At 28.3% G+C, this 26137-nt stretch overlaps 2 protein-coding genes across 2 annotated transcripts; one reads left to right on the forward strand and one right to left on the reverse strand.

The window, feature by feature from the left end:
• Positions 1-446: 446 nt before the first annotated feature.
• LOC111628826 (general transcription factor II-I repeat domain-containing protein 2-like) lies at positions 447-2822 on the reverse strand. The gene has a single exon (XM_023372672.1). It carries the CDS (start codon positions 2262-2264, stop codon positions 447-449), a length of 1818 nt encoding a protein of 605 aa, XP_023228440.1. The 5' UTR covers positions 2265-2822.
• Positions 2823-18342: 15520 nt separating this feature from the next.
• LOC111628756 lies at positions 18343-25285 on the forward strand. Its single transcript, XM_023372602.1, has 3 exons — positions 18343-18391; positions 18463-18541; positions 24064-25285. The coding sequence occupies exons 2-3, from the start codon at positions 18529-18531 to the stop codon at positions 25275-25277; spliced, it is 1227 nt and encodes a 408-aa protein (XP_023228370.1). The 5' UTR covers positions 18343-18391; positions 18463-18528; the 3' UTR covers positions 25278-25285.
• Positions 25286-26137: the final 852 nt, after the last annotated feature.

The following is a 26137-nucleotide window of genomic DNA, read 5'->3' on the forward strand; positions in this document are numbered from 1 at the left end:
ACCCTTAGTTGCCATTCTATTCGATTGCAAAAGTTTGCGTTGTTTGCAGGTATTCGAAAACTTTCTCGATATGATCCTTATGAACTCAAATCACAGGGAACAACTCTATTCGAGTTCCAAAAACTAGTATGTTGGAAATTCAAATCGTTATTACAGTAATACAAAGACCAAGTTATTCTGTGATCTAGCTTTTCGTGAAATTTCAATACGTTAATTAATTATTAACTTCAATCTCTAATTAACCTATCAAAATGTTAATCAACTTGCTCTCGAATATTCTATATTAGTTAGTTACTAATTGCTCTATACCATGGTTGCACAGACTTATGAAGACTAGGGGCCACTCGGGCAAATCATGAACTGATGGCGGGCCGGCCGCCAGAAGTATAGGTAATTAAAGACAATAAAGAATTGATAATAATTTATTAAAATTCAAAAAGAATTTATTAATTTAAAGCGTGGCACTGCATAGTGCTTACAATCTTTTTTATATTTGGCTCAAATTTACTTGTAGCAACACGTAAAACTGCTTCCAAACTTTCATTTGCAAGGCGGTTTCGATTTTTTGTTTTATTATTATTTAGTATTGAAAAAGTTTGTTCACATATATAGGTAGAACCAAATAAGCTGGCACATTTCAGAGCGTTTATGCGCAACTTTTCGTACATATTTTTATCAATGCAGCGGTAAAAGTTCAGCAAGTCTCCTTCGTTGAATTTGTTGCGTAAATCTTGATCGTTTTGAATGTCGATAATTTCTAACTGCATTGACTCTGGCGCATTTTCAACTGAAATCGTGAAAGGATTGCTGAATATGTCCAACAGAGGTTTCACTTTTTTAAAATCCGAAAATCTGTCTTGAAAAGATTGAATCAAAATATCTAGCTTTTCTACATAACTGAAATTAATCGCAGTTTTGTTGAATTTTTCAGCCATTTTCTTATAATTCGGAAAATGATTGTAATTTCCAGAATTCAATTGTGATCTGAAAAGTGTCAGCTTGCATTGAAAGGATGATACATGAGCGTAGAGCTGGGATATCAGTTGATTTTTGCCTTGAAGCCGTGTGTTCAAGACATTCAAATGATTTGTAATGTCAACTAAAAAAGCCAAATCACACAACCAATCAGGATTTTTAAGTTCCGGGACATCCCTTTGCTTTTCTGCCAGAAATATTCCAATTTCTTCCATTAAATTTAGAAATCGTTCCAGTGTCAATCCACGGCTTAGCCACCTTACTTCTGTATAATACAGTAAATCTCCGTATTCGCTTTCGATGTCATCAAGGAATTGTTTGAATTGTCTGTGATTGAGTCCTCGTGATTTTATGAAATTTACAGTCGAAACTACCACTTTCATGACATTTTGAAATTCAATTTTTTTAGAACAGAGGGTTTCTTGGTGTATAATGCAGTGAAACTGCATGAGATCTTCAGCGTTTATGTTTTTTCCTTGCAGATGCTTTTTCAGCAAAGTAACTAGCCCGGAATTGACACCAATCATCGAAGGAGCACCGTCAGTCGCAACTCCCGATAATTTTGATAAGTCCAAATCAGTTTTTGAACACTCATCCAAAAGTACATTGAGTATATCAACTCCTTTGGTTTGACCTTTCAATGAACACATTCCGAATAACTCTTCTAAGACTTCAAAATCTTGAGTAACACCTCGTATGAATATGAGAAGTTGAGCTGTGGAACTAATATCAGTGGATTCGTCGAGTGCTAATGAAAAAAATTCAATGATCTTAGTTTTTTCAATTAATTGTTCCGCAATATTACCTGACAAAGACATAATTCGTCTTTGGATAGTCATACGATTCAGTTGAATTTTCTCAAACTTTTTTGCTGCTTCTGGACACATTTTCTTAGCGGCAATTTCTATGCATTCTTTTACAAAATCGCCATCATTGAAGGGGCGACTTCGCTTTGCTATCATTCGAGAAATTTCATAACTAACTTCTGTAGCTGTTTCTGAATCTTGAATGGGTTTTGTAAACATAGCTTGCTGACCAATAATCTCCCGTTTTAAAGACAACATTTTTTGCTTTCTTAATTCACCTGTAAACTTGGTAAAAGAAGGATGCTGCGTTTCATAATGCCTTTTTACATTATATTCCTTTGCAATCGCAACAGAATTTTTGCAAATTAAACAAACGACTTTGTTATGCGACCATACAAAAAAGTATTTCTCAGTCCAAATTTCTTGAAACTGCCGATTTTCATCTTTAACCTTACGTTTTTTACTAGGTCCTGGCTTCTCCATGTTGCGTTCTAATCCTGGCTAGGATTAACACAGCACCTAAAAACAATTACAGTACCTACTTAAATTACCCATTCTTTTTTAAATTATCAAAAATAATTGATTAAATTCCTCAGAAATTTTAAGATTTTTATACAGATTTTATATCTGAAATAATGACGTAATTATTACAGTTAGAGAAATTCTGATAAAAATAGTAATTTCTTTGTTTTATTTTAATATTTGGCCAACATTAAAGCTAAATTTGATTAAAATTGATTAAATAGGTAGGGAAACACTTATTAATAACAGAGTTTTACTTACGATTTCACAACACAATTATACACGGCACTTGACGAGTTAACAGGAAATCTACGTTGAATGTGGATCAAAATATATGACACCGGCTAGTCGAGTTAAAATCTACACTAGAACTATTGCCTCCCCAAAACACTATTAAACTGCACTTATTCTCCTACGCTTCGTGTATCTACTCGTACCTACGCGAGCAATCGGGAATTCGGGACTATTGCTATCTCGCTTGCTCACACCGCGCTAGAAAATTCTTGATTTCTCTACTATTTTGAACTATATATAAAGTTTTTAGATTTTTTTGGTTTTATTCTGGAATAGAATTAAATATTCTTCGAATGTACGAGAGTATTATTTTTGCTGTCGGCGGGCCACCAGTATTCGACCGGCGGGCCGCATGCCGCGGTCTGTGCATCCATGCTCTATACAAAACAAATTGGCAGCATTGTCTGTTTTATTAGGCTATATTCGTTGCTTGTTATCCAGAATTTGATTCTCGATTCTCGGAAATTCATTCGATTCTTGAGAGTTCTTGATTCCTAAAAGTATTCGATTCTGTCTCGTTATTTTCAACAAAACAAAGACAATGAATGCACATCTACGCGGCAAGTAAACAAGACAATGACGTTTCATTTCATAACGAACTCTGTCATCGCTTACTTAGTTATTTGGCATTCAAACACGTTCCTTGTGTCAATATGTCCTTTGTCACGTTACCTTCATTTCTCTGACATGGTTCTAAATCGTTCTCTAAGTACATTTTGTCCTGCTATGCAATGACCGTTATATCTGAAGGCAAGGACTTACGCAGAGGGGACAAACGGGTACTTGCCCGGGATCGAGTAAAACTTCCGTAAATTATAATTATAAAAAGTAATTAAGATGCGTAATCTTTACGTACGATATGCAATAATGTATTCTATAATACGCAGACAATAACATTTACAATCCAATCGTGGCAGAGGACATGCTAGCAATTAATAGTGTAATTTTAATCGAAAGATTTGAGGTATCGGATCTCACACATTTAATTGTTATTTTCAAAAAGTAAAATAATAAATTATCTGAAATTAAGAATGTTTTATTATTTTTATTATTCTTCGGCCAATTTTTCCGTCTATAACAATCTGTCTCCCTGGGCAGTTCTATAGAAAAGGCCTCTTCCCGCTCTGACTTGTGAGAGCACTAAGAGTATCGCCCTGGGCAGTCGCCCATCTTGCCCACCCATGTTTAGGTCTCTGAACCGGGAACACGTTTCAGAATCAATGAAAATGGGTCTAAAACTGATTAAACTTTGGATATATATAGGCCCTATATTTTAATTCATTTATTTATTGATCTATAAATTGGTGCTATTATGGTGGCGTGTTAATAAAATTGCTCTATCCAAAGGTCGATTCTACAATCAAATATTATAAGCTATACGTCATTAAATATGCCTGAGACAGTTCCGGGAAGTTTGTCACCCTATCTATAATCTGTATAGATTCTACCAAAAATAAAATTTATTTATGTAATTATTTGTCTCCAAGCTTTCCCACCCCGGATAATTTTCTGCGGACGCCAGTGCCTGGAGGAGATTTTACTTATTTTGTCTAAGAGTGGAATCTTAATTTTCCACTTTACCCATGTTATGTTATATTCTTCGTACCCAATCTCTTTCGTTTTCGCGTCGGATAGATTTCCGGCTTACAATAGAATTTAATATAGAAAATCACTTCGTTCCGAAGAAATTTTTCCGTTTATTCACGTTCCGTTTTAGGACGGTTTTTATTGTATTTTGAGTTAAATATTCAGCCAATCTTTATTCAGCAAATTGTTTTATTAAGCTATTTCAGTGAAATGATGGTTAACAAATATTTTATATACAGTATTAAATCTTATAAAAATATTTTCAAGTCGATGAAATTGAAATTTTTAAATATTGGTTTCCATACACTACAAACATTAGACATTTCAAAATAAAATACTGTACTGTACATTTTGTACGTTTTGAACTCTGTACTGTAACAAGACATTCTTTACCAGTTTGAGCCGTTTAAATGAGAAAGCAATTTTTTTCTACTAAACAATATTTTTGTTACGTGACTCATTCAAATAAACTTAAAACAGAGATAATATTTTACATAATTAAGACATTTTTTTTCGAAATTGGCATTTAGCATTAAAAAAATTATACAAATAAAATAACAAAGGTTCTAATTTGATAGCATATATTTATCAAAACGAATTTACTTTTTAAACTCGACCTTCTCTAATTCTTTATATTTCTTTTTACATAATGCGAAAATTGTCGTACTACTGAATTTATTGTTTTTATAGTGTTAATCACGATTTTATCTAAAGCGTCTTGGGGAGAGTTGTCCTCTCCAAAGGTTAGAATTTCTCCCGAAGAAATCCTTTAACAAGCACTCATAAAATCTATGCATGTAAGCATGAGTTGATATAATTTTATAAGCATTGTACAGAAGGTCGTACTAAACTCACGTGATGAAGCTACAGAAATTATGTACGTGTGCATTCAAGGAAAATTCAGCAATTTTTAGAAAATAAGTGGCAATTTAGAGTCATATTGTTAATAAGCTTGTTTTAACTTCCAATTTGTAGTTACTTAGATATGAATTTTTAAGATGTATAACTTACAACTGAACTTGTTATACAAGTATCAATAACTTCTATGCATTTAGTACAGTATTTAAAAATAAGTAAATTTTAAGATATCGATCATAGCAATCAATTTCTTGGTGTTAGGAGTCAGTTTTTTTAAGCTTTATTTTTAAAAATCGAGTGAATACATAGCACATTTAAATTTTTGTACCTACAATCAGTTTTAATTATTAATTGTTAATTGTTATTAACTTGCTTGTATTATAAGATCGCGTCACTTTAAATCGTTTAGAATAAGATTATGCTGTGAGCTTGCTTGTTTTATTCCTTATTAAATGACTAAATCTATTTATTTGTATTAAAGAAACGTTTCATTAAGGAACCTAGTCTGTCCAAACTGCTCGATTGCGGGCTAAATTACGGATAATTCGTAGGGGTAGGACGGCTAACAATATTTTGTATATTTCATATAGGCCTATACTTAAAAAAAGCCTATTTATATCATTTATAAGTAATATTTTACGCATGACATGGGCCATATTTAGCCCGGGGCTATAGTTTGGGCACATCATAAGCCTAAACATAACATAGCATAACTGTTAATTTACTTCTAGAACTAATCGTTTAACTGTTTTCTATAATGTTGGATATCAAATCAATTAAATTAAAATTTAATTACATAATTAAACTTTAACGTGACTTAGCTTAGTTAATTTTGCAAGACTAAATTCGTCCTGTAATAATGTCCATTCTAAATGTAATGAGAATGAAAATTTAATTTTAATTTAATGACGAATCATTAAAAAAATATCAACGTATTACTTTATATGATAATAATTATGTAAAATATCGAGTCACCTAAGGATATTTAACATTAGTGCTAACATTTGATTACCATTAACCAGTTTTTTATAATTTTTTTTTTTTGCAAAAATTCACTATTCATCTTTATACATTTATACGTCTAATCCTGTAATTGAGATGAGTAAATTAATGAATTAAGGCTGATTGAACTCTGGCTAAGTTTATAATAAATTGTTTAAACCAAATAAAAATAAATGTCCATGAATATGTAAAAAATGATCAAATTCAATATAATAGGCCTATAGCTTGATAGAAATTCTGAACGAAAAGTAGAAATTTTAATGTTTTAATCACTGCAAAGTACAGAGTACAGAGTACAGATTCTGTACTGCAAAGTACGGAATGCAAGTTGTCAGCGAGACCGCTGTAAACGAAGACCAGATTGAACTCCCCAATTCCTTTCCACTATTAAATTACTGTAAAGGAAGACAACCTGTTAACGAACACCAATGCCACATTTTCTGAAGATTCTGTACAAAATCCATCCCTATTGTGCAGACTCATTTTTATCAAAACACTGATATTGTTTTGATAAAAATGTGCTGTAGAGTTATCACATCTTTTAATACATTTGATCTAACTGATTGGAATAAATCTGTAATTTTTTCCTATTGCTCTGTGAGTTTAGTGAAAACTTTCTGAAATTTGCATTATATTAACCAAAGATATTTTAGATTGGCGTGCTAATGCACCACAGTCATCATCAATTGCATTATTCGCAAATTAAAGAAACTAATTTTTTCAACTATTTTTGGTTTATCAATAGTAAGGACACCTACAGTTAATTAGAGAACAATGATCTGTTAAGTTAAGCACACGCCGAGTGCAGGTATTTAAATAGTTTGGTGTGTTAATCATTGCCTTATTATCAGCATTTTCATATAAGTTTATAAAACTGTAACTTAAAAATGTAAGTTTATAAAACTGTAACTTATACCGAATAAGTTATTATAAACTAATAAGTAATTATTTATATATATATATATATTACAATCTCCAGTAGTTTTCTTTTATTTCATGTAATCTATTTTCATAAAAAAATTAGTACCTTTAATAATTTTTAGGAAAATAACTATGTCGTTTTGGTCTGATAATAGAAAGAATAAAATCAATACTTGAGTTTAATTTATTAAATTTACGATTTTTTTAATCGTAAATTTAGGTCTAATAAATTTTTAAGTCTTTAGAAAAAATGTTTCAAATATGTCTATAAAATAAATTAACCTTCTCATAAAGATATGCGAGAGGATTAATTTTTTTATCATCATCCAGCCTATTATTAGACGAACGCAAATATAATATGCGCGATGTAAGTCATACTTATAATGCAAACCAACAAACATTTTTGATTAACATCTAGTAAAAAATTGAAATGTTTATTATTGATTTATGCCTATATTATTATGAGATGATATTTTCATAACGCTTGAGAAAAGAGAATACATGAGAGACGTGCGAAGCAAAGAATTCGAATGCAGTATGTTCAAATGCAGTTTATTTGAAATAAGTTATATGTACTGTACAGTAGACTACATCTTTTCGCTTTTTTAAGTAGAATATATATGTTACGTTTAATCATCAATAGTTCTGGGATTCTTCTCCTTCCCCCCTAAATATTCCACAATATCTAAACAAGATCTTGAATTTTTAATTACAAAACTAAGATATATTAACGCAAAACCCCTCTAAAAATTGTCAGTTTTGCGACATTTTATCACTTGATCTCTTTTCTCGTTTAGTTTCTCTAATTTCGATTAAATATTTTTATTAAACATATCGACTTTTATTATTCTAAATATATATTTTTCAAATTTCTTCAATTCATAGATTAGTGTGAAAGCATTTATGATTGATAATGTGATTGAACGTGAGTGGCATCTATGCGCCGTCGCAATATTTTGTACTGTACAGTACTGTACAGTACATGACGCTATAAGAGACAAAGAGCAAACACAAAATGCACATTCCAGCACTGATACCATTGTTTCAATTGACAAGATTTTTTCAGTTCCTGGTCCATCAAAGAACAGAAAAATAAAAAGAAAGAAGCAACATTCTGAAGTTCTTACAGGAACACCCAGGAAATGTTTGTGTAGGGAGAAGAAAAAAAGGGCAGAAAAATTTAAAACTCCTCGTAAGAAGAACCGAATTAGAAAAGGAAAAGCATAAAAGGAGACTCTGGCACTTAATGAGAAATGCCAGTCTCCTTTTCCTAAATCTTAAAGCCAACAGATAAAAAGGATTGTGATGAGAAAGATCTTTGTGATGATAATGAAGACTATGACATAGATGCAAGCAATGGTACCTGCATTATCTGTGGAGAATTTGGTAGAAACAAAGAATTGTGGTACAGATGTACTGTTTGTGTTGCTTGGGCACATTCTGAATGTAGTGGGTTTGATTCTTCAGATGATTACATTTGTGATTATTGTATTGAGTATTAAGTTTTTAATTTAAAGTGTTTGAAGTCATCATTAAACACACAAATATTTTGAAAACATATACATATGTAAAAAATTAATAATTCATATGCAAAAACTTAAGTTTCCTAGTTTTTGAACAAGCATTTCTAACGTTGCAGGTTTTTTTTAATGTTTTATATGATGGTTCTCATTACCCCATATGGCTTGGTAATGGGACTCAGTGTAATGTTTCGTGTTTTTTATCATTAAGACAATATGTAGAGAAATACTCAAGTTTTGTTACATACATTTTAATTCTTAGAGTACACTTTTGCATCATTAAATAACTTCTAACAATATTGTTAGGTTTTCTTAATAATATGCTTAGGTGGATTCCATTTCCCTAATGCTGTATCATAACAGGGAAAACTTTTATGCCATATTTGGAAACTGTTTTCTTTTTCCACCAAACATTTCTTTAAATTCCAAGAAACGACCATTTTTAGACTGTTTTGTCTCTTTTGTGTATTAAATTTTAGCATTGTCATCTCCTAATTTAAAATTTTGATTTGTCATTGTGTTTTACCTACATGTATATAATTATATATAGGCCTAGATATATATATATAAATTAATCTAATGTAGCATATTTCATCTATATAAAGTAATTAATATTAGAAATTACTTAGTAATGATTGAATAATTTTAAATGTGGTAATTGTAAAATGAATTATAATTATTGAAATTTAAAACTTTATCGAAAAAATAAATTGAAGCTAAAGACTGGAAACTTTTTAATTTCTGTTTTTTTTTGTTTGTTTTTTATAATAAAATTAATTTTATTTTAACTTATATATAGGTATATAAATTTATATCCTACTGTAAATAGTCCAAATAATATAAACACTGTTAATTGTATAAGATATGATTTATATAAGACTAATAATTACACATATTTTTATGAATATTTCGTATATGTTTTAATTTAATAATTGTAAATGAAATTACATTTAAACTAAATTAATAAGCAAATCTAATTTTTAATGCAAATTGATACATTTAATAATTATTAAATATATCAAGTTACATTAAATTGATATATTTAATGTAATCATCAATTTTTTAATAATTATTAATTATTAAAAATTCACGCAGATGAATTTGAGTAAATTGTCAAAAACTAAATTATTTTCATTATCAATGAGTCAACAAAATAAAATTCGCGAGAAAAACTTTGTTTTTAGTGCTACATTTAAACATATATTTACATTATATTTAAACATTTTTAGATTAAAAATAACCTCGGAAATTCAGAATAACCTTCTTTACCAGCAGCAATATAATTTGATATATTTAACAAAAACGAAAATAGAAAGAAAAATTAATTAAATATTTTATAAAGTGGCAAAGTTTCCAATCTTAACAAAATAAAGTAAAAAAATTGTCAAAAATAATTTGTAATCTTTTAAATTCTTCGAGAAAAAGATAATTTGATTTACTTAGAATTTTAAAATATTATAATTATAAAAGAAAAGCATGAATTATTGTTGTGTATTACTTTAAAAAAGATATTACTGTTATATAACACAAAGTGAAGTAGGATTGGTGAAATTCGGTTCGACTGTTACAACTTTAGCTTAGTCATCCAACGAGAAGCTTTCGTCTAAACTCCTCCCATCTCGAAGGAGGGTACAGTACATCAGTATATTCTAACTAACTGTTTGGTTTTTTTAAATTTAATTTATAAAATTTTAATTTTTTGAAATTATAAATTATTTAAATTAGATATAAGTTTAAAATATTTTTTAAATTTGTATTTTCAGATATATCTAAAAAGGAACAAATATTAAAGCCGATCCATAATGCTTTTATACGGTTGTTTAAACTTATGTCAGTGTCCATCATTCGTTTTAGGAACATCTGTTGTATTTCATCACGCATGCGTAATCCTTTAGTTGGGACAAGTATAACCAAAAACAGATTGACACCGATTGCACAGGGTAAACGTCGGAGTGGGTAACCTCCGAGTGTCCTTGTCGATGGTTCTAAATTTAGCTCTGTATTTATGTTTCTGAAAGGGTTGCTATTGTGTTTCGGGATATAAACAACCCGTTGGGACCCCAAGTGACCCCAAGTGACCACCTGCACAGATTTGGGAAGTTGTTAGCTATTCTTAGCGCGCTTTTAAATAATGTTGGATGTGCGATGTGTCACATTGCATCAGCATTTATTCTCGCTCTAAAATTCAAAAATTCTATTCAAATTAATTTTATATCCGAGAAAAATACGAATTATATTGATATCTATGGTAATCGAAACACTATTAATGATGTATAAGGAAAATTATTAGACTATATAAAAGCCTGTTATTTGAAGGATTTGAGTCACTACATAAAGTAGGATTGACAACTCTCCCGGGACATTCCCTGAATTTGACAAAAAATTTTAAATTCTCAGACTCCTAAATTTAGGCTTGTTCTCGAGATCGTATTCACTCGATAAGATGATCAATTTTAAGTTATGTGTCGGGCCCCGTCCCTCACCACCCGGCCGCCCATTGTGGGCCTAGACGAACCCATAATGAGCTTGTTTAAAGAGACCTTCTTAGTGCTCACAGGACGGAAAGAGTTTAAAAAAAACCATTTCAAGTGACTGTAATGTTTCAACAATACGTGTCTGTGACACACTAATGCAAGATTTTTTGAAAATTCATGAGTTGTTATTCGTCAATCTTTAACAAATTCTTCCCGCAATTTCTCTTTCACAGGTTTTGGGAGCCCGTACGTTTTGTATCCTTCAGTTCAAAATTTCCTGAACGAAACTTTCAAAACTCGTTTGACACATTTGGCGTTTAGAAGCATCTTTCCCATAAACGATACGAGTAATTTTTACAGTTTGTATAGCGTGATATTCTTTACGAAACTTAAAAAGCATGCGCAATATATCCGATGTGTATTTTATCTGCAGACATTTCCACTTGTTTTTTTATTCAAACGAAATCTGATGTAAAAATGTTTAAAATAAGCTTCGAAGCAAAGAATACAATCTCACCTCAGGAATAACGTGTTAAATTTTACAACTTATAATTACATGTATATTTATGTTAAATAGAAACAGCTGTTAATAAAAATATGTGCAGAAACTTTCCGTTTAAATTCCAATAAAATTTACTGTATTAAAGTAATTTTATTGGGATTATCATATTTTGTTATTCTGTATTTCGTAAGTGTATTTTTTATGATTTATACATATTAGGCTTGTAAACTTCTTGTTAAATTTGTATTAATTAGATAAAGATACCGATTTTTCTTTCCGTTTCCGCGTTGGACAGGTTCCGCTGTATATAGGATAAAAATTTACATCACTTTTTGCAAAAAATTCAAGGGACCAAAGAAATTTTCCGTTAATGACATATTTTCGCTATATTCAGGTTCCGTTATAGACAGGTTTGACTATATTATACTCGGAATTTTATGAAATAAAGGTATGCTTGACAAGGAAGGCATTGTTTTTGACTAATTAGTTTTTGTAGTAAACTCCAGTAAATAGCTATCACCTCGCCTTTTATATATACAAACTGCATTAAGTGCATTTCTGTTGTACAAACCGAAAAAATGCTTTCATATAGCCTATGTTCTTTACTAATAGAATAAATTTAAAATTATGTGCTTTTATCCAGTCATAATAATTGTTTCTAATCTTATCAGATTATTATGAGACTATTTCAATGCTTCGGGATATAATTTTATTATATCAATGATCGATTTTGATACAAAATTGAAATCTTTTGAATTATTACATTTATATCAATTTATAATTGGAACAACCTTAAAATAAAACAAGCATTTAAAATTATTGATTAGAATTTTGATAGAATATTTTTTCGACGAACATTTCAAGAAAATTAATAATTAAATTTGCCTTACTATTACAAGAGATTCGGGTTAATTCCCTAAAATGTTAAATAATTATTATTTAATCTCTCGACCCGAATTTATAAGTAGAGTTTAATGTTATAAGCAGGAGAAAAAAAATACTTAAATATATACGATTTTTTCCCATATTTTCATTTAAATCATTCAGTTTAATCGATTTGAAGTTCATCCAACTGATTCATTCCGAAAAGATAATTTATATTTAGCTTAAGCTTTTATGTTTTAATCTCAAATTATTCCATTAAGATCTAAAGTTTAAAACTTGTTTTTAATAATTTCAAATTGATTTGTAACATTTCTGTTAATTATATTTTAAGCTGGTTTAGTTGAGTTGATACTAAAATAATTACTATCTACTTTTATATCCAATTATCTTTCTCATATATTCTAAAAATAGTATATTGTCTTTGAAGGTAAGCTTTGAAACATGTCAAGTACTGATGTTATCTCTCAACATTTGACTAAAAAGAAATGTTTTCCAAGAATAATCTAAGATTATACATACACAAATCTTAATTACAGATTCGTTTCGTTAAACTTTATCCTCTTAAAAGCCTATTTTTAGATTCTAAATGTTAATTAATGTTGTTATTTTGAAAAGAAATAAATGGAATTTTTACATTTAGAAAATAATTAGGCCTATCTATAAATTATCTAGTGAATAAGAATATTTTTCATAATCTATGTATTTCAAATAGTTTAGAGACTAAACTATTTAATAGTTAAACTGTTAATGTTTAAAAATTAGGAACTGTTAAACAGTTTAGTCTCTAAACTGTAGTAGAACAGTTTTTCATGATCTAATTATCGGTAAATAAATTATTTATTTATTATTTTATTAAGGAATAAAAATAATGCTCTTAGTCCTTTCAATAATAATAATTATAATTGTAATCAATAAATATGTGCAGTGCAATTAATCTTAATTAAACTGTCTACCAATGCTTTTAAGATTTCTTTTCAAAATAACAAGATTATCATTTAGAATATAGAAACATCCTAACAATAGAATGTAAAAACATACATCTGTAAATGCTTTTCTTGTCAAATTAAAATTTGGAGATTATACGAAGAAAGATTCTGACAAAAATTGATCAGACAGTTACAGCTTTATATGCTACCTATAAAAATATATTAAAATTTAACTCCATTACATAATTAAGCATATAAGCTTCTAAATTATTTTAAATTGTTAATGTGTGTCTTTAATGATTTTATCATTATCAAACATTAATATTTTGTAACTTTTTAAAAATTTTTCCTTATTCTGATGATTGTTTTAAAAGATTTATACAAGAAAACGGTTATTTTAGTATGTAATTTTTGTACAGTATCTTCAACCTAACATCTACTGTAAAACAATATTCTTCGACAGGAAACTTTAAAAGAATGGGGCACTTACTTGTTAGTGCCCGAGGGAAAGAGCAGATAAGTCAACGCAACAGGAGCTCCATAAGTTTAGGACTTTGAACAGTGTCAAGAATGATTTAACCTTTTCTAATAATTAGAAGAGCTACAACTTGAAACTTCAGTGGGAAAATTTGAAAAATTCGAAATTCAATTTTAAATTTAGAACAATTGATTATTTTCATGTTTAGTTAGATGCCATCCTATTAGTAAAAATATTAATTTTATCGTTATAAAATTATCTGTAAATCACTTAAATTAAAAACGTAAATTGAATATAAAGGCGGACAAAGACAGGTCAGTCTAATTAGCAACTTTCGTCCCTTTGGATCTCCAGAGGGAAAGTAAACTAGAAAAAGAAAAGTTTAAAGTTTTTAATTATTAAAGATCCTAAAATTAATTTTGTTGAATTTCATATTGTTCGAGAATTCTGCCACAAGATTGTTTTTACTTTAAGCAGATGAAATTGTTTACGATAAAATAACGAATTACATTAAGGTTTTAATAATAAAATAAAATAAAATAAATTTTGAAAAAGCACATTCTATTAAACATTAATACTACCAAAAATGTTATATTATTACATAAATTGAATGAAGCTTAAGGTTTATATCTTTCTAAGTGTTACATAAATATACTGATATAATGTTAAACAGTCATTCTTTTGAAAGTCTTTTTCCATTTTAGCATAGTTAAACCCACGATCATAAAACATCTGAGACTAGTTTAGCATTACATGGTTAAAATTGGTTTTGAGAATTAGATCCATGTCAGAGTATATTTTTAAAGTCAGTTACATTCAGTTCATTATAAAATGATTTTTTCCTACGTTTTTTTTTACCGTTATGATAAATTACTCTAAGAAATAGATAAGAAAATAGTTAAGTAAGAATTCAAAGTAGAATATGTTTTTTATTACTAGTGTAACAAAGGACATGCAATTGTATCGTGCAAAAATTCGGCTTTTCTCTGACAAGATTTATTACCCATTTACAATTCTTGAAATTTTTATTGAGGTTTTAAAGGAAGGTAAAAACTCAACCCTTTTAAGCCTGTAAAAGTAGTTTTCTTGGTCATAAATCTTAATTTTTCCAAAAATTTTTGCTGATTCTTTATTTTTTTTAAAAAAGTTCTTTAACTTATGTAACGATTTACTTTCTTAAAGTGAATTTATGTTATGATAAGATTAATATTGTCGTTTCAACGAGACGATGATGACAATTTTTGAATATCATCTTGGTGCCCATAGAGCGAAAATAATTTTAAAAATTTATTTGAATTAAAACATAAGTAAAAATTTAATGTAATAATTCGATTTATAAGCTGCTGCTAAACTAAATTCAACACAAAAATAACCGAGGATCTATCACCGTTGACAAAGTCTACAAATGAATACATTGTGTTTACTTAACTTTAGTCATAGGAATGGTAAATTACTAACAGACATCGAATGATTGACTCATCTTACTTCACAATTCCTTTATTGCTTAATTAAAGACATAATCGAAGAAGAACAAACGATACAAATAACTCTGGTCTGTTTTTGTTTGACTAAACAGCTTGTTTTTGTAGAGTTTATTTCAAACCTCTGTCGGTTGGAAACAATTACAAAATTAATCTTCATTGTATTGAAATAACTAGTACTAAAGCTAATATATCTATTATACAGAAAATTTGAATAATTTTACTTTTAAAATTATTTTTCTATATATATGAATACTTAAATGAAAAAATCTTTTTATTCATATATATAAAAAAGTATATATATATACTTTTTTGTAACTATAAATAAATGACCAAACCGGAAGAGCTGAACTTTCCCATCTTTTCGTCCTTCAAAATTACACCGAACTTTGCTAATCTTGGCCAAACAGTTCCTAACAAAAGAGTTAAGGTAGCTCCCATATAAGGGTGAATATGTCAAACGGTGATTCGAATGCTAAAAATAGCATCCCTTTCAATCTTTCACACGGGAGGGCTACTAAATGTTGGAACAAACATGAAAATATCACGACGTAGAATTTCTATTTTAAAGCAAGCTTAGTCATGTGTTTTTTTCTCTATTCATATACACGAGGACAGTGTGTTTTCGTATGAATCTGTATGCATTCTGATCGATCTATATACTGCTTTAGGAAAGATTGATGCCTTGTATGTAAATCATCCCTCAGATTTAATTTTCGGAATTTTGATTGAAATCGCGTTCTTCATTTGAAGCAAGAACAGCAAATTAAATTAAAATAGTTAATACTTAATGTAATATTTGTGTGCGATATTAAAAACATATTTAGAATATTTTCATTTTAAAATTGTTTAAAGTATTTTAATCCAAAATTTAATTTTCCACAATTATTTCGAAATACATAAACAAACAAAAAAAAAAAAATTGTCGCACGTAAGAATAAACACAAGCAAAATTTGTTAGTTTTAAGCAATTTGTTTCGTCATCTCTTAATTTAAATGTAATCGACAAACAACTTGTCAATCAAATTTAACTTTAGAATAGCATAAACATATATATCCTTATGATATTCTAAACATTATTCATTATCTAAAAATTATACTGTATATATAATTTTTATTATATATTATTATAAAGAGCTACAACTTGAAACTTCAGTGGGAAAATTTGAAAAATTCGAAATTCAATTTTAAATTTAGAACNATAGACAATGTATATATAAGCCTATATATATATTGTAAGTAATGAATCTAATAGCGACAACAACAATCATCCAAGAGTAATAAAGTAACTGAAAAATTTCTATGTATTTTCTCTTTTCGTAGAAGGAAGTAGTTTTAAACAAAGAAATTTTATGAAAAATCGTTCAAGCGTTAAGTCAACGGAAGAAAATCTGAAAAAACAAAATGGCCGTATAGATAAACTACTTATGAACTGTCACAAAATCTAATTAGGCTTAATTTAAATTAGAATAAAAAAGAATTAGGCTTAATTTAAATAATGTCCTTCAAAATAAATTCAATGAAAATATTTCAAATTAAATTTAAATGATATAATCAAATTTCTTAATAAAAAAAATGTATTTACTATAATACGCTTCTTGTCTAGCCTTAGTATATACTTGTGAGCACTGTGTTGGTCTCCTTTATTCCTAGACTTAGGAAAAAGGAAGCCAATATATAAAAAATATATTTGTTACAGAACTTTTTAAATATAGCAGGATAAACCATTCAATGAAATAAACTGGGCTTTTACTTCCGAATGAAATTTATTAAATATCTTGCTTCGTTTATGAGAAAGTAAAATTTATTTTTATAAAATTACTTTCTTAATTCAAACTATCTAAAATTAAAATAAAGAAAGAACCACATTAAAAAATTTTTTTTTGTTACAATAAAATAATAAAATGAAGACTATTAAAATACATGCTAGAGATTTTGTTCTGTTAATTGCCCTTTAGAAGAAGAAACGAAATATTAGAGATAGATATAACTCATTAATTGCGACTTATTACTAAGATAACTTGAAGAGGTTTCTCTTCGTTTATTTTGTCATATTATAAATCAGATAACGAATGTATAAGTTACGAAGTGAAAATGATTCGTATTCGTTAAATATTTGACTTGTTATAATCGTTAATTCTTAGCGGTAACAATCTGCTAATCGGGATGTTTCATAAAATAAATAAATGGTCTTTTATCAGATGGCATAAACACTGTTAGATATTCGATGAAATAAGATTTGTACAGTACTTAGTTGTTACTCAAAAATAAAGTTCATTTTATGAATTCATTCATATATAAAATACTAAATTTCTAATACGTTATTTTTCTGTTGATTTTAATACGTTAACGAGATATTACCCCCAAGTTCTTGTATGTATAACGTATATATTGTTTGTATGTAATCACTTTTTATGCCTCCGGTATTAGGATTATCTTGGAAAATCTTTTAATTGAAACTCGATAAGATTAACAAATATAAGTTTGTTAATTATTTTCAGATTTTTAGGATTAAGCTTTTAGACTATTATTTGACGAAAATGAAAGAAATTATCTACAGATGTCTAAGAATTTTGCTTGTTAAAAATGTCTTGTATGAAAGTTTACAGTTCACGTTATCTGGACTCCTTTTATAACATATTATCATATTTAAACAGAACATTTTAAATATTGTAAAGCCAATGTGATGTCAGATTAAATTTAATCAACTTTAACTATTACCGTTGAAATACAAAATTAATTACAATAGAAAAAATAGTGTAATTACAATAAATTTCTTATATTAAGTAATTTTATACCTTATAAACATAATAAGGTACCGAGAATTCGAGTTTCTAATAACTAAAAAACGAATAAATTTATATTTTAAATGTTTGTTCTATTAAATTAAATAATGAAGTTCTTGTAGAACTGGTGAATTTTATTCCCGCTAGATATATAAATTTAAATAATTTTCTACGAAGAATAAATTTTTCTTTATCCAACTTCAGTTATGTATAGAGAGATTGGAATTTTTATCATTAGTTACGAGTGAATTATGTAGTGAACAGTTCTTCTTCACCTACAGGGCCAGCAACAGTCGTTTCCGAGGGCGGAGTCAAAGTGACCATCAGCGGACAATAGTGACGAAGGGCTTTTCCTCATTGGCTATTTCTCATTGGTTGTCATATTTTTGGTAAGTGGAGTAGCCACGTAAAGGAAACTCTTATAACCCTTCTAACTTTATTGCAGTGTTATCCCCGCAACGTGAAGTAACAAGACCCATTGTAGTACTGTACCTTACTCTTCAGATCTGCAATGAGTTGTTTTAGTAAGTTTTTATTTCTAAAGTTTTATTTAAAAGCTTAAATAATTTTTATTACTTTACAATATAGATTTATATTATAATTTATATTATAATATTATATATAGATTATATTATTATTATATATATTATATAGATTAAATTATGGTATCTTTAGGACTACGTTATCGTGTAATAATATCTAATAGATTCGGACATGAATTCTCTATAATCGGAAGCAGTTTAGAAGATTTTAGAACTACTATTTAAAAGTTTATATATCGATTTAAAATTAGATTTATAAAATTGAAAATTATAACATTAAGAAAGTTAACGAAAAATAATTGTAAATATGTGAATAATAGTGTGAAAGGAATTGTTTTTTTGAGTAATTCCAGTTAATAAATTCATATTTAAAATAATATCGTTACAATTTTAGATAGATTATTGTATTTAGAAATCGCAGAGACGACATTAAAACAATTTGTTTAAATAAAAAAAAATATGAAAAAAGATTTATATATGAAGTTGTATATGGTTTTATAGTAACCAAACCTACTAATAATTTAGTAAATTCCTAGAAAACCTATCAATTTGAATGTAATATTGGCCGAATTGTTTTACTATTTATAATTAGTCAAACTCAGTTTTAGGATAAAATATAGCAATGTTATGGAGAGAATTCGGATAGAATACTACAATTTTTTTTTAAATAAAATTACATTAATCGAAAAATTATTATAAATAAAAATCCGCTGATTGTTTTAATATGTACTCTAACTGAAGTATAAATTCTAGATATCTCTTTCTTAATATAAATGTAAAAATTTATATATAACATGTATACAAAGAAACGAAAAATTCCTGTAGAATTCTATTCAATTAGACTTGAGGGCATATTCGTTAAGACCAGATGACAACTTTTGTATAGTTCTTGCTGCACCGCTGACGCCATAGGGTGAGGATAATCAGTTTTTTCAGTTAATCAGTGACGTCTTTTAGAGAGGATTAACAATTTTTGTACAGTTACGTATATACTTAATTGAATATTTTTAAAAATATTTATTGGAAAATACTTCAAAATTTACTAGTGCATGCCTAGCTTCCATCTTCGTTTACATATTTGAAATAAATGAAGTGAAGTTTGATTGATTTATCAAAATATTGATACGTTAATAAATTTTTTCTCTCATAACGGCTGGATGATACTTTAAAGACTATAAATTAAAGATAATCCATCAAATCAATAGATTTTTTTAAAGTAAGATTGGTGCAAAGTATAATCTAATTCACGTGACCAACAATTAATTAAAATTGTAATTATACCTCTATGATTTTATTTTCGTATATTTTATGGAGCTAATTTCTAACTAAATAGAGAAACTAACGTTGTAAAGACCACGATTTTAATAAAAAATATTTAAAATTTTAAGTCTCTTTTGGGGCCATCTATTAGTTGTCTCTTAGTCATGGGGGACTTGTTACATGGTGACAAGTCTCCCATGTTAGTTTTGTAAATTTTTTAGTTTGAATTCAAAAGTATTACGATAAATCCATATTATTATTATTATTTTTCCTGATTTTTGTATAGAGTATTGTATTAATACATTCTAGCTGTAAGTTCTTTATACAGTGTATTACTAAATTATCTTGTTTAAAAGATTAGTCGTTGGTTATGCTTACAGGATTGAAGGAAATAGTACGTTGTTAACCGCCGTTGTTAATAGAAAATTGGTATCGAGTCGTGTGTATTGAATTTACGGGTTTAAGGCAGTTTGTATTCGATTAAACATTCCAATTTAGAAACTTACAAGATCAGTCGAGAGTCGGATTTCTGTTCTAGTTTTTATTGTATAGAAATTTTGATTTCAAGTATTGATTGAGTCCATTTACATACAATTAAGGACAATTGTAAGATTGTCAAAGATTTTATGTGAGAGTATGTACACCTCTGAGCGCTCTTTTGTTACCCTTTTCTATCCATTTTGGATACTTTTTGGGTCGAGTCGGGGAGGCGCCTACTAGTTCCGGGTTAAAGTTTCTCGGGTTTATATTTTGAGAAGCGACAGGTGGTCGCGATTATTTGTCAGCGGTATGTGTCCCGAATATTACCGAGGGAGAACCCCAAGGTACGTGGATTTTGTAAACTGACATAATGGCTATCTCGTGATAAATCTTTTTAACGAGATAGTGTCATTTGTTGTTTGGTTCATAGATGTCGTTCCGATAGTTGCTAACATATGTTAACGTGGTAAAAGCACACGTGGGCTAAGCCACATTTATCATCTTGAAGAAAACTGTCTTAAATTATAACTAAAGCAAACAAGAAACCTGTTTACCTTTTTAGTTTTATTTATAAAATTCATTAAAATTTACCTTGTATTTTGTCTTACAATGTTTTTATTCGAATTTAGATCCATAAAAAAGTGGATAATTGTTGCTTAAAATTAACTTTTTAAAACATTTTGAAGGTAATATACGATTGTATTTTTGGTTATAAATTTAATATGAATCAAATTTATTATATTCAGATCTTTCTCATTTTTACACAAATTTTAGAACTTTTAAAATTTCATTTGTCTTATATTAATATATAAATTAATTATGTTCGACAGGTTATAATTTAAAATAAAAAATATTAAACGAATATATTTTAAATGTAATTCGTAATTTTAACTAAATGAATTGTAAGTAAAAATTTTATTATTATCCAATATAATCATTTTAGAGTAGGGAGATGAGGTCAGAATAAATTTTAATATATGCAATATCACATATCGAAAATTTTATAGTAGTAAACATTGAATTTTTGCTACATTAGCAGAAGTCAAATAAGATATAACTTATTTTATATTAAAAACCAATAATATATATATAACGTTCAATAATGTAACTAAAAATTACAATATAATCAATGATTTTTATATAGTTTAGTTCTCGATGTGTATTGTATAACGTTTTGTTTCGCTTTTATAGAAATTTGTTTAAATTTTTATCGTCTTGCTCAAAGGTTAAGCGATAATATTAAATGGTGCATGTATCATTATCACATAATATATAAATAGCCTTAATTTACATACAGAGCCGGCCCTACCATAGGGCGAACGGAGTAGCCGCTCCAGGCGCCAAGTCTTGGGGGCGCCTCAGTGGTAAAGAAAATTAAAGAGTATAAATTAGGGGCAACCAAGGGGGGCGCCGTAATAGGATCTCGCTCCATCCTAAACCTTGCCTCGGGCCGGCACTGTTTACATATGTTAATTTTAAAAATAGTATAATGCGAGTCCTTTAGGCTACTAATAATAATCTGTTATATTACGACAAATATTTTAAAGAAATGTTCAATTATTTTTAATTTTCTTAATTCATATACTAGACAGAATTCTAAAAAAATTTAAAAACAATATTATGGATAGAGTTGTTCTGTTAACTATTAAGCTTTTATAGAAAAATTTCTAAAAATTCTGTATTTTAACAGCTGTACAGTATATATTTTAAAAAAACGTTATAAAAGTTTATAAAAAAATTAAATTTGCAGCTTTTTTTAAGTTACAAAATAAATATAAATACTTTCAATTTTTATTACAATATATTTAAGCTATTGTAAATTATTACGGTGTTAAAAGTCAATAAATTATAAATATTAATTTATTTTATTTAAATAAATTAATAATAAAAGGTAGTTTAATTAAATTCCTTATATTAAAAAATTATTATTATTATTATTATTATTGTCAATTTTATTACTTAAATTTGATTATCACGAATATTTGTTTGATAGAAGTGGTTAGGAATTATCTAAAATATATAGAATAAACGTTTAAATGATATTAACATAAATCGATAAAGATTTGAACATTGTTTAGAAATTCTTATTTCTTAATCATGCTTATATAATAGAAAGAAATCGATCAAACAGGCTATCGTTGAGCAGGGGTAATAAGGCGTGAACATTTTATTCCTTTTACAAATGAATTTTGTTAATTTAAGAACGAAGATGTAAATAGTATTTATGAAAATATTTAGAGATTTTATTTAGTATAAATGTGATAAAAATTCTAATGATAGTGACATCGAACTAATTGTTAAGTCATATTCCGAACAAAGTCAATATTAACGGGTTTTTAGGTAGAACCTTTCTAAAATACAGCACTTTCAGATTTAATAACACCTTTGGGACGTTTTCGCTTAGTTTAACAAATAAATTATACGGTGCTGTGTTGTATGGATCTATATTTATGCTTATTGATGCTTCTAATGCAAAGAAGCTAATACAAACAAGCTTATTATTAGAGTAAATTTAACGAATTAAGTTAAGTCACAATTACATAAATTTATAAAATTCTGATTTTAAAAATTGTAAAAAATTAATACGAATACTGCTGTTTTAGATATTTTAATTTTAATTATTTCGTCTAACACTCGTTATAACAAGTAATTTTAATAAATTTTTCATACATTAAATTAAATTATTTCACAAATAATAATTAATTTAGATTTAGTATATATTATCTAAATTAGTATAGTCTTATAGTAAATTAGTATATTATTAAATCTAAATTAGTAGTCTATATAGTTTCAGAAAATAGAGAGAGATTTTCTGCAAATCGCGTTTAATGAGACATAAAAATAGTAATTCTTTCCGTTATGACGGATTTTTAGTTTTAATAAGATAAGACGACCCATTTTTAAAATAAACTAAATAACCTGAAATAAAATGAAAGTACAATTGTGTTTGTAAAAGTGGAAGTTAAAGCGCCTAAAGCCTTTCGACCTTGAAAAGTCTATTGTATTGAGATTTTAGTTACTTACCGAAGTTGTCTATTGTTAGTAACTTAAATCTATAATCCAAATTGTCAAACAACCTGCATAAGTTAAACTTATTTATTTAATTACTTTCTATAATATTTAGAAATGCTGAAAATGAAATTCATTTTTATTTTATGAATGTTATTAGCATTTAATCCTTTAAAAGTACGAATTCATTAACTTTCATCCACAAATTCAGGAATGTTTTAAATTAGTTTTAACTGCTTAAAAATGCGAAATGCTAATTATATTTTCGGTCTATTTTATTTTAACTTTACAAAATCTTACTATTTTGTAAAGTGAAAATAATGCCGCGTAAATTAGTTTTGAAGAGAAAATTCTTTTTTCTTAATTGAGTCGTTATTTTTAGTTAAAAATATTGATTGTATACGAACCTCCACATTCATTTATTACGAGAATTTAAAAAAATCGGAAATCCAAAATGAGATTTATTTGTAAGCTTTGCTAAGTTAGCTAATAATTGTTTAGTGTAAAGACTTCTCGTTATAAATTGGAGGATCACGCCATTGAAATCGATTCCGTCCCTTAAATTATTCGCTTCGCTCTTTAATTAAACTTTGTCCAATGCACAACGTTTCCTACCCATTCGCTCATTGATTGGATTGCAGACGCGCATGCTCTTGCGTTGGTGTTACCGAAGCTTCGTTTCGAAGCAGATAGTCTCACTAGACGAGTTTTTAATCATGTTACAATTATTATAATCAATCTATTTTATTTTTTAGACATGTATACGGCGTTTCCTCCATGTCTTGTTTACAGTAAAGATATAAATAATGGCTCGACATCTAATCTACAATTGTCAAAAACAACGACATGCGGTCCGATCGTTTGCCAAGAACCTTTGGATTTCTCCATGAAAAAAGACAATGCAGCTTCGAATACTTTAAGCAAAGAAAGTCTGTCAACTGAGTCCTCGCCTTCTGAACAAAGTATAGGACAAGTTATGGATCAGCTTACGGATTCTTTGCCAGGCCCTTCCGTAGTTAGAAAAAGACCCAGATCGCCGACTTCTGTTCCTTTAAAAAAGTATAAGTATTTTCGTGATTACAAAGTGCAGGATGCTTCTCCGCCAAAAGTTTCTCCGCCAAAAAGTTCTTCGCCGAAAACTTCTTCACCGAAAATCTGTGATATAAATGAAGCCACGGACAATGACAGCAGCGAGAATTATATGTATCCACAATTTTATCCACGATCAAAAATACCCCCCGGATTATCTTTGAATCCGATTCCTTCCGTTCAAATGATTCCGGATCATCGAAATTATTTTATGTCCACTCAGATCGACGCTCTTGCCAGACATAGCTGTTCTCCCATCCTACCATCAAATTATATAGATCCAAAGAAGAAACATGCAAGACCTTTTAAAAACTACCCGATTAATGGGCATGGCATCAATTATGTTCCCAGTTTTCCCTACGATATTAGCCTGTCGTTAGATCCCATCACCGCTCAAACGTTAATAAACAACCCATCCAACGAAACCTTTCAAGAATTTAGAGCGAAACAATTGGCTCAAAGAAGACAAGCTAGAGAGAAAACTCAGAAAGCCAAATCGGAAACAGTTAATAAGGACAGTATAATGTCAAATGAAAGTGCCGAATCGAATGAATCGAATAACGGAGATTCTAGAGATGCTCAGATGAATCCACAACCTTCGAGTTCTACGGAAGCGTCGACTTCGAAAAATGCCACTGTCAGGAAGCGTTCGAAAGCGTTGCCTAATGAATTGAAGGATGAAGCGTACTGGGAAAGGAGAAGAAAAAATAACGAAGCGGCCAAAAGATCGCGAGATGCCAGAAGAGCTAAAGAAGACGAAATAGCCATTAAAGCAACGTTTTTGCAGCAAGAAAATATGAAATTAAGAATAGAAATAGCCAATTTGAAGGAAGAAACTTCCCAACTTAAATTATTGTTGTATGGAGGAACTCCTTATTAACTTGTCATTTCTTGGGCTGTTTACAGGTATTAATTGTTTTTTTTTTTTATTATTAAAAATTTGTTATATCGTGTAAGTTGAATTTTCAGATAAAATTTTACTTTTAAACCATTTTTCCCGTTTAAAGAACAAGGGAAAACCGTTTAAGGAAAAAATATTCCTTAAAAGTAAAGTTTTTATTTTTTATTTTTTACCTCTAGTCATTTTTACATACAGTGTTACAAGTGTTACTTTCGGTTTAAAAAATCTAAATTAATATTAAATTAAAAATTAAGAATTTAACTATTAGTCTTTGAAAACACTCAAACAGATTTAAAAATCGTTTGAGATTCACTAGACTAATTTAAAACTTCAGCTGTATTTAATTATTTTACTACTGATTTACTTTACATAACAGTCAAATCAATAATTTTTGTACTTATTTTTATTTTAGTATTTGAAATATCTTAGTGTTTTAATCATTTGAAAAACTTTTCTTTTGTAATCATTTTTTTTAAATATTGGCTAATTGTTAAGTCATATTCCGAACAAAGTGACAATTTTTGAATATCATCTTGGTGCCCATAGAGCGAAAATAATTTTAAAAATTTATTTGAATTAAAACATAAGTAAAAATTTAATGTAATAATTCGATTTATAAGCTGCTGCTAAACTAAATTCAACACAAAAATAACCGAGGATCTATCACCGTTGACAAAGTCTACAAATGAATACATTGTGTTTACTTAACTTTAGTCATAGGAATGGTAAATTACTAACAGACATCGAATGATTGACTCATCTTACTTCACAATTCCTTTATTGCTTAATTAAAGACATAATCGAAGAAGAACAAACGATACAAATAACTCTGGTCTGTT

Source organism: Centruroides sculpturatus, unplaced genomic scaffold (assembly GCF_000671375.1).
Source record: "Centruroides sculpturatus isolate CEXI.00-Female unplaced genomic scaffold, Cexi_2.0 scaffold34, whole genome shotgun sequence".
Taxonomy (NCBI): Eukaryota; Metazoa; Arthropoda; class Arachnida; order Scorpiones; family Buthidae; genus Centruroides; species Centruroides sculpturatus.

Excerpts from the sequence above, each read along its gene's own strand:
- LOC111628826 (XM_023372672.1), bottom strand. The coding sequence starts at position 2,264 with ATGGAGAAGCCAGGACCTAGTAAAAAACGTAAGGTTAAAGATGAAAAT.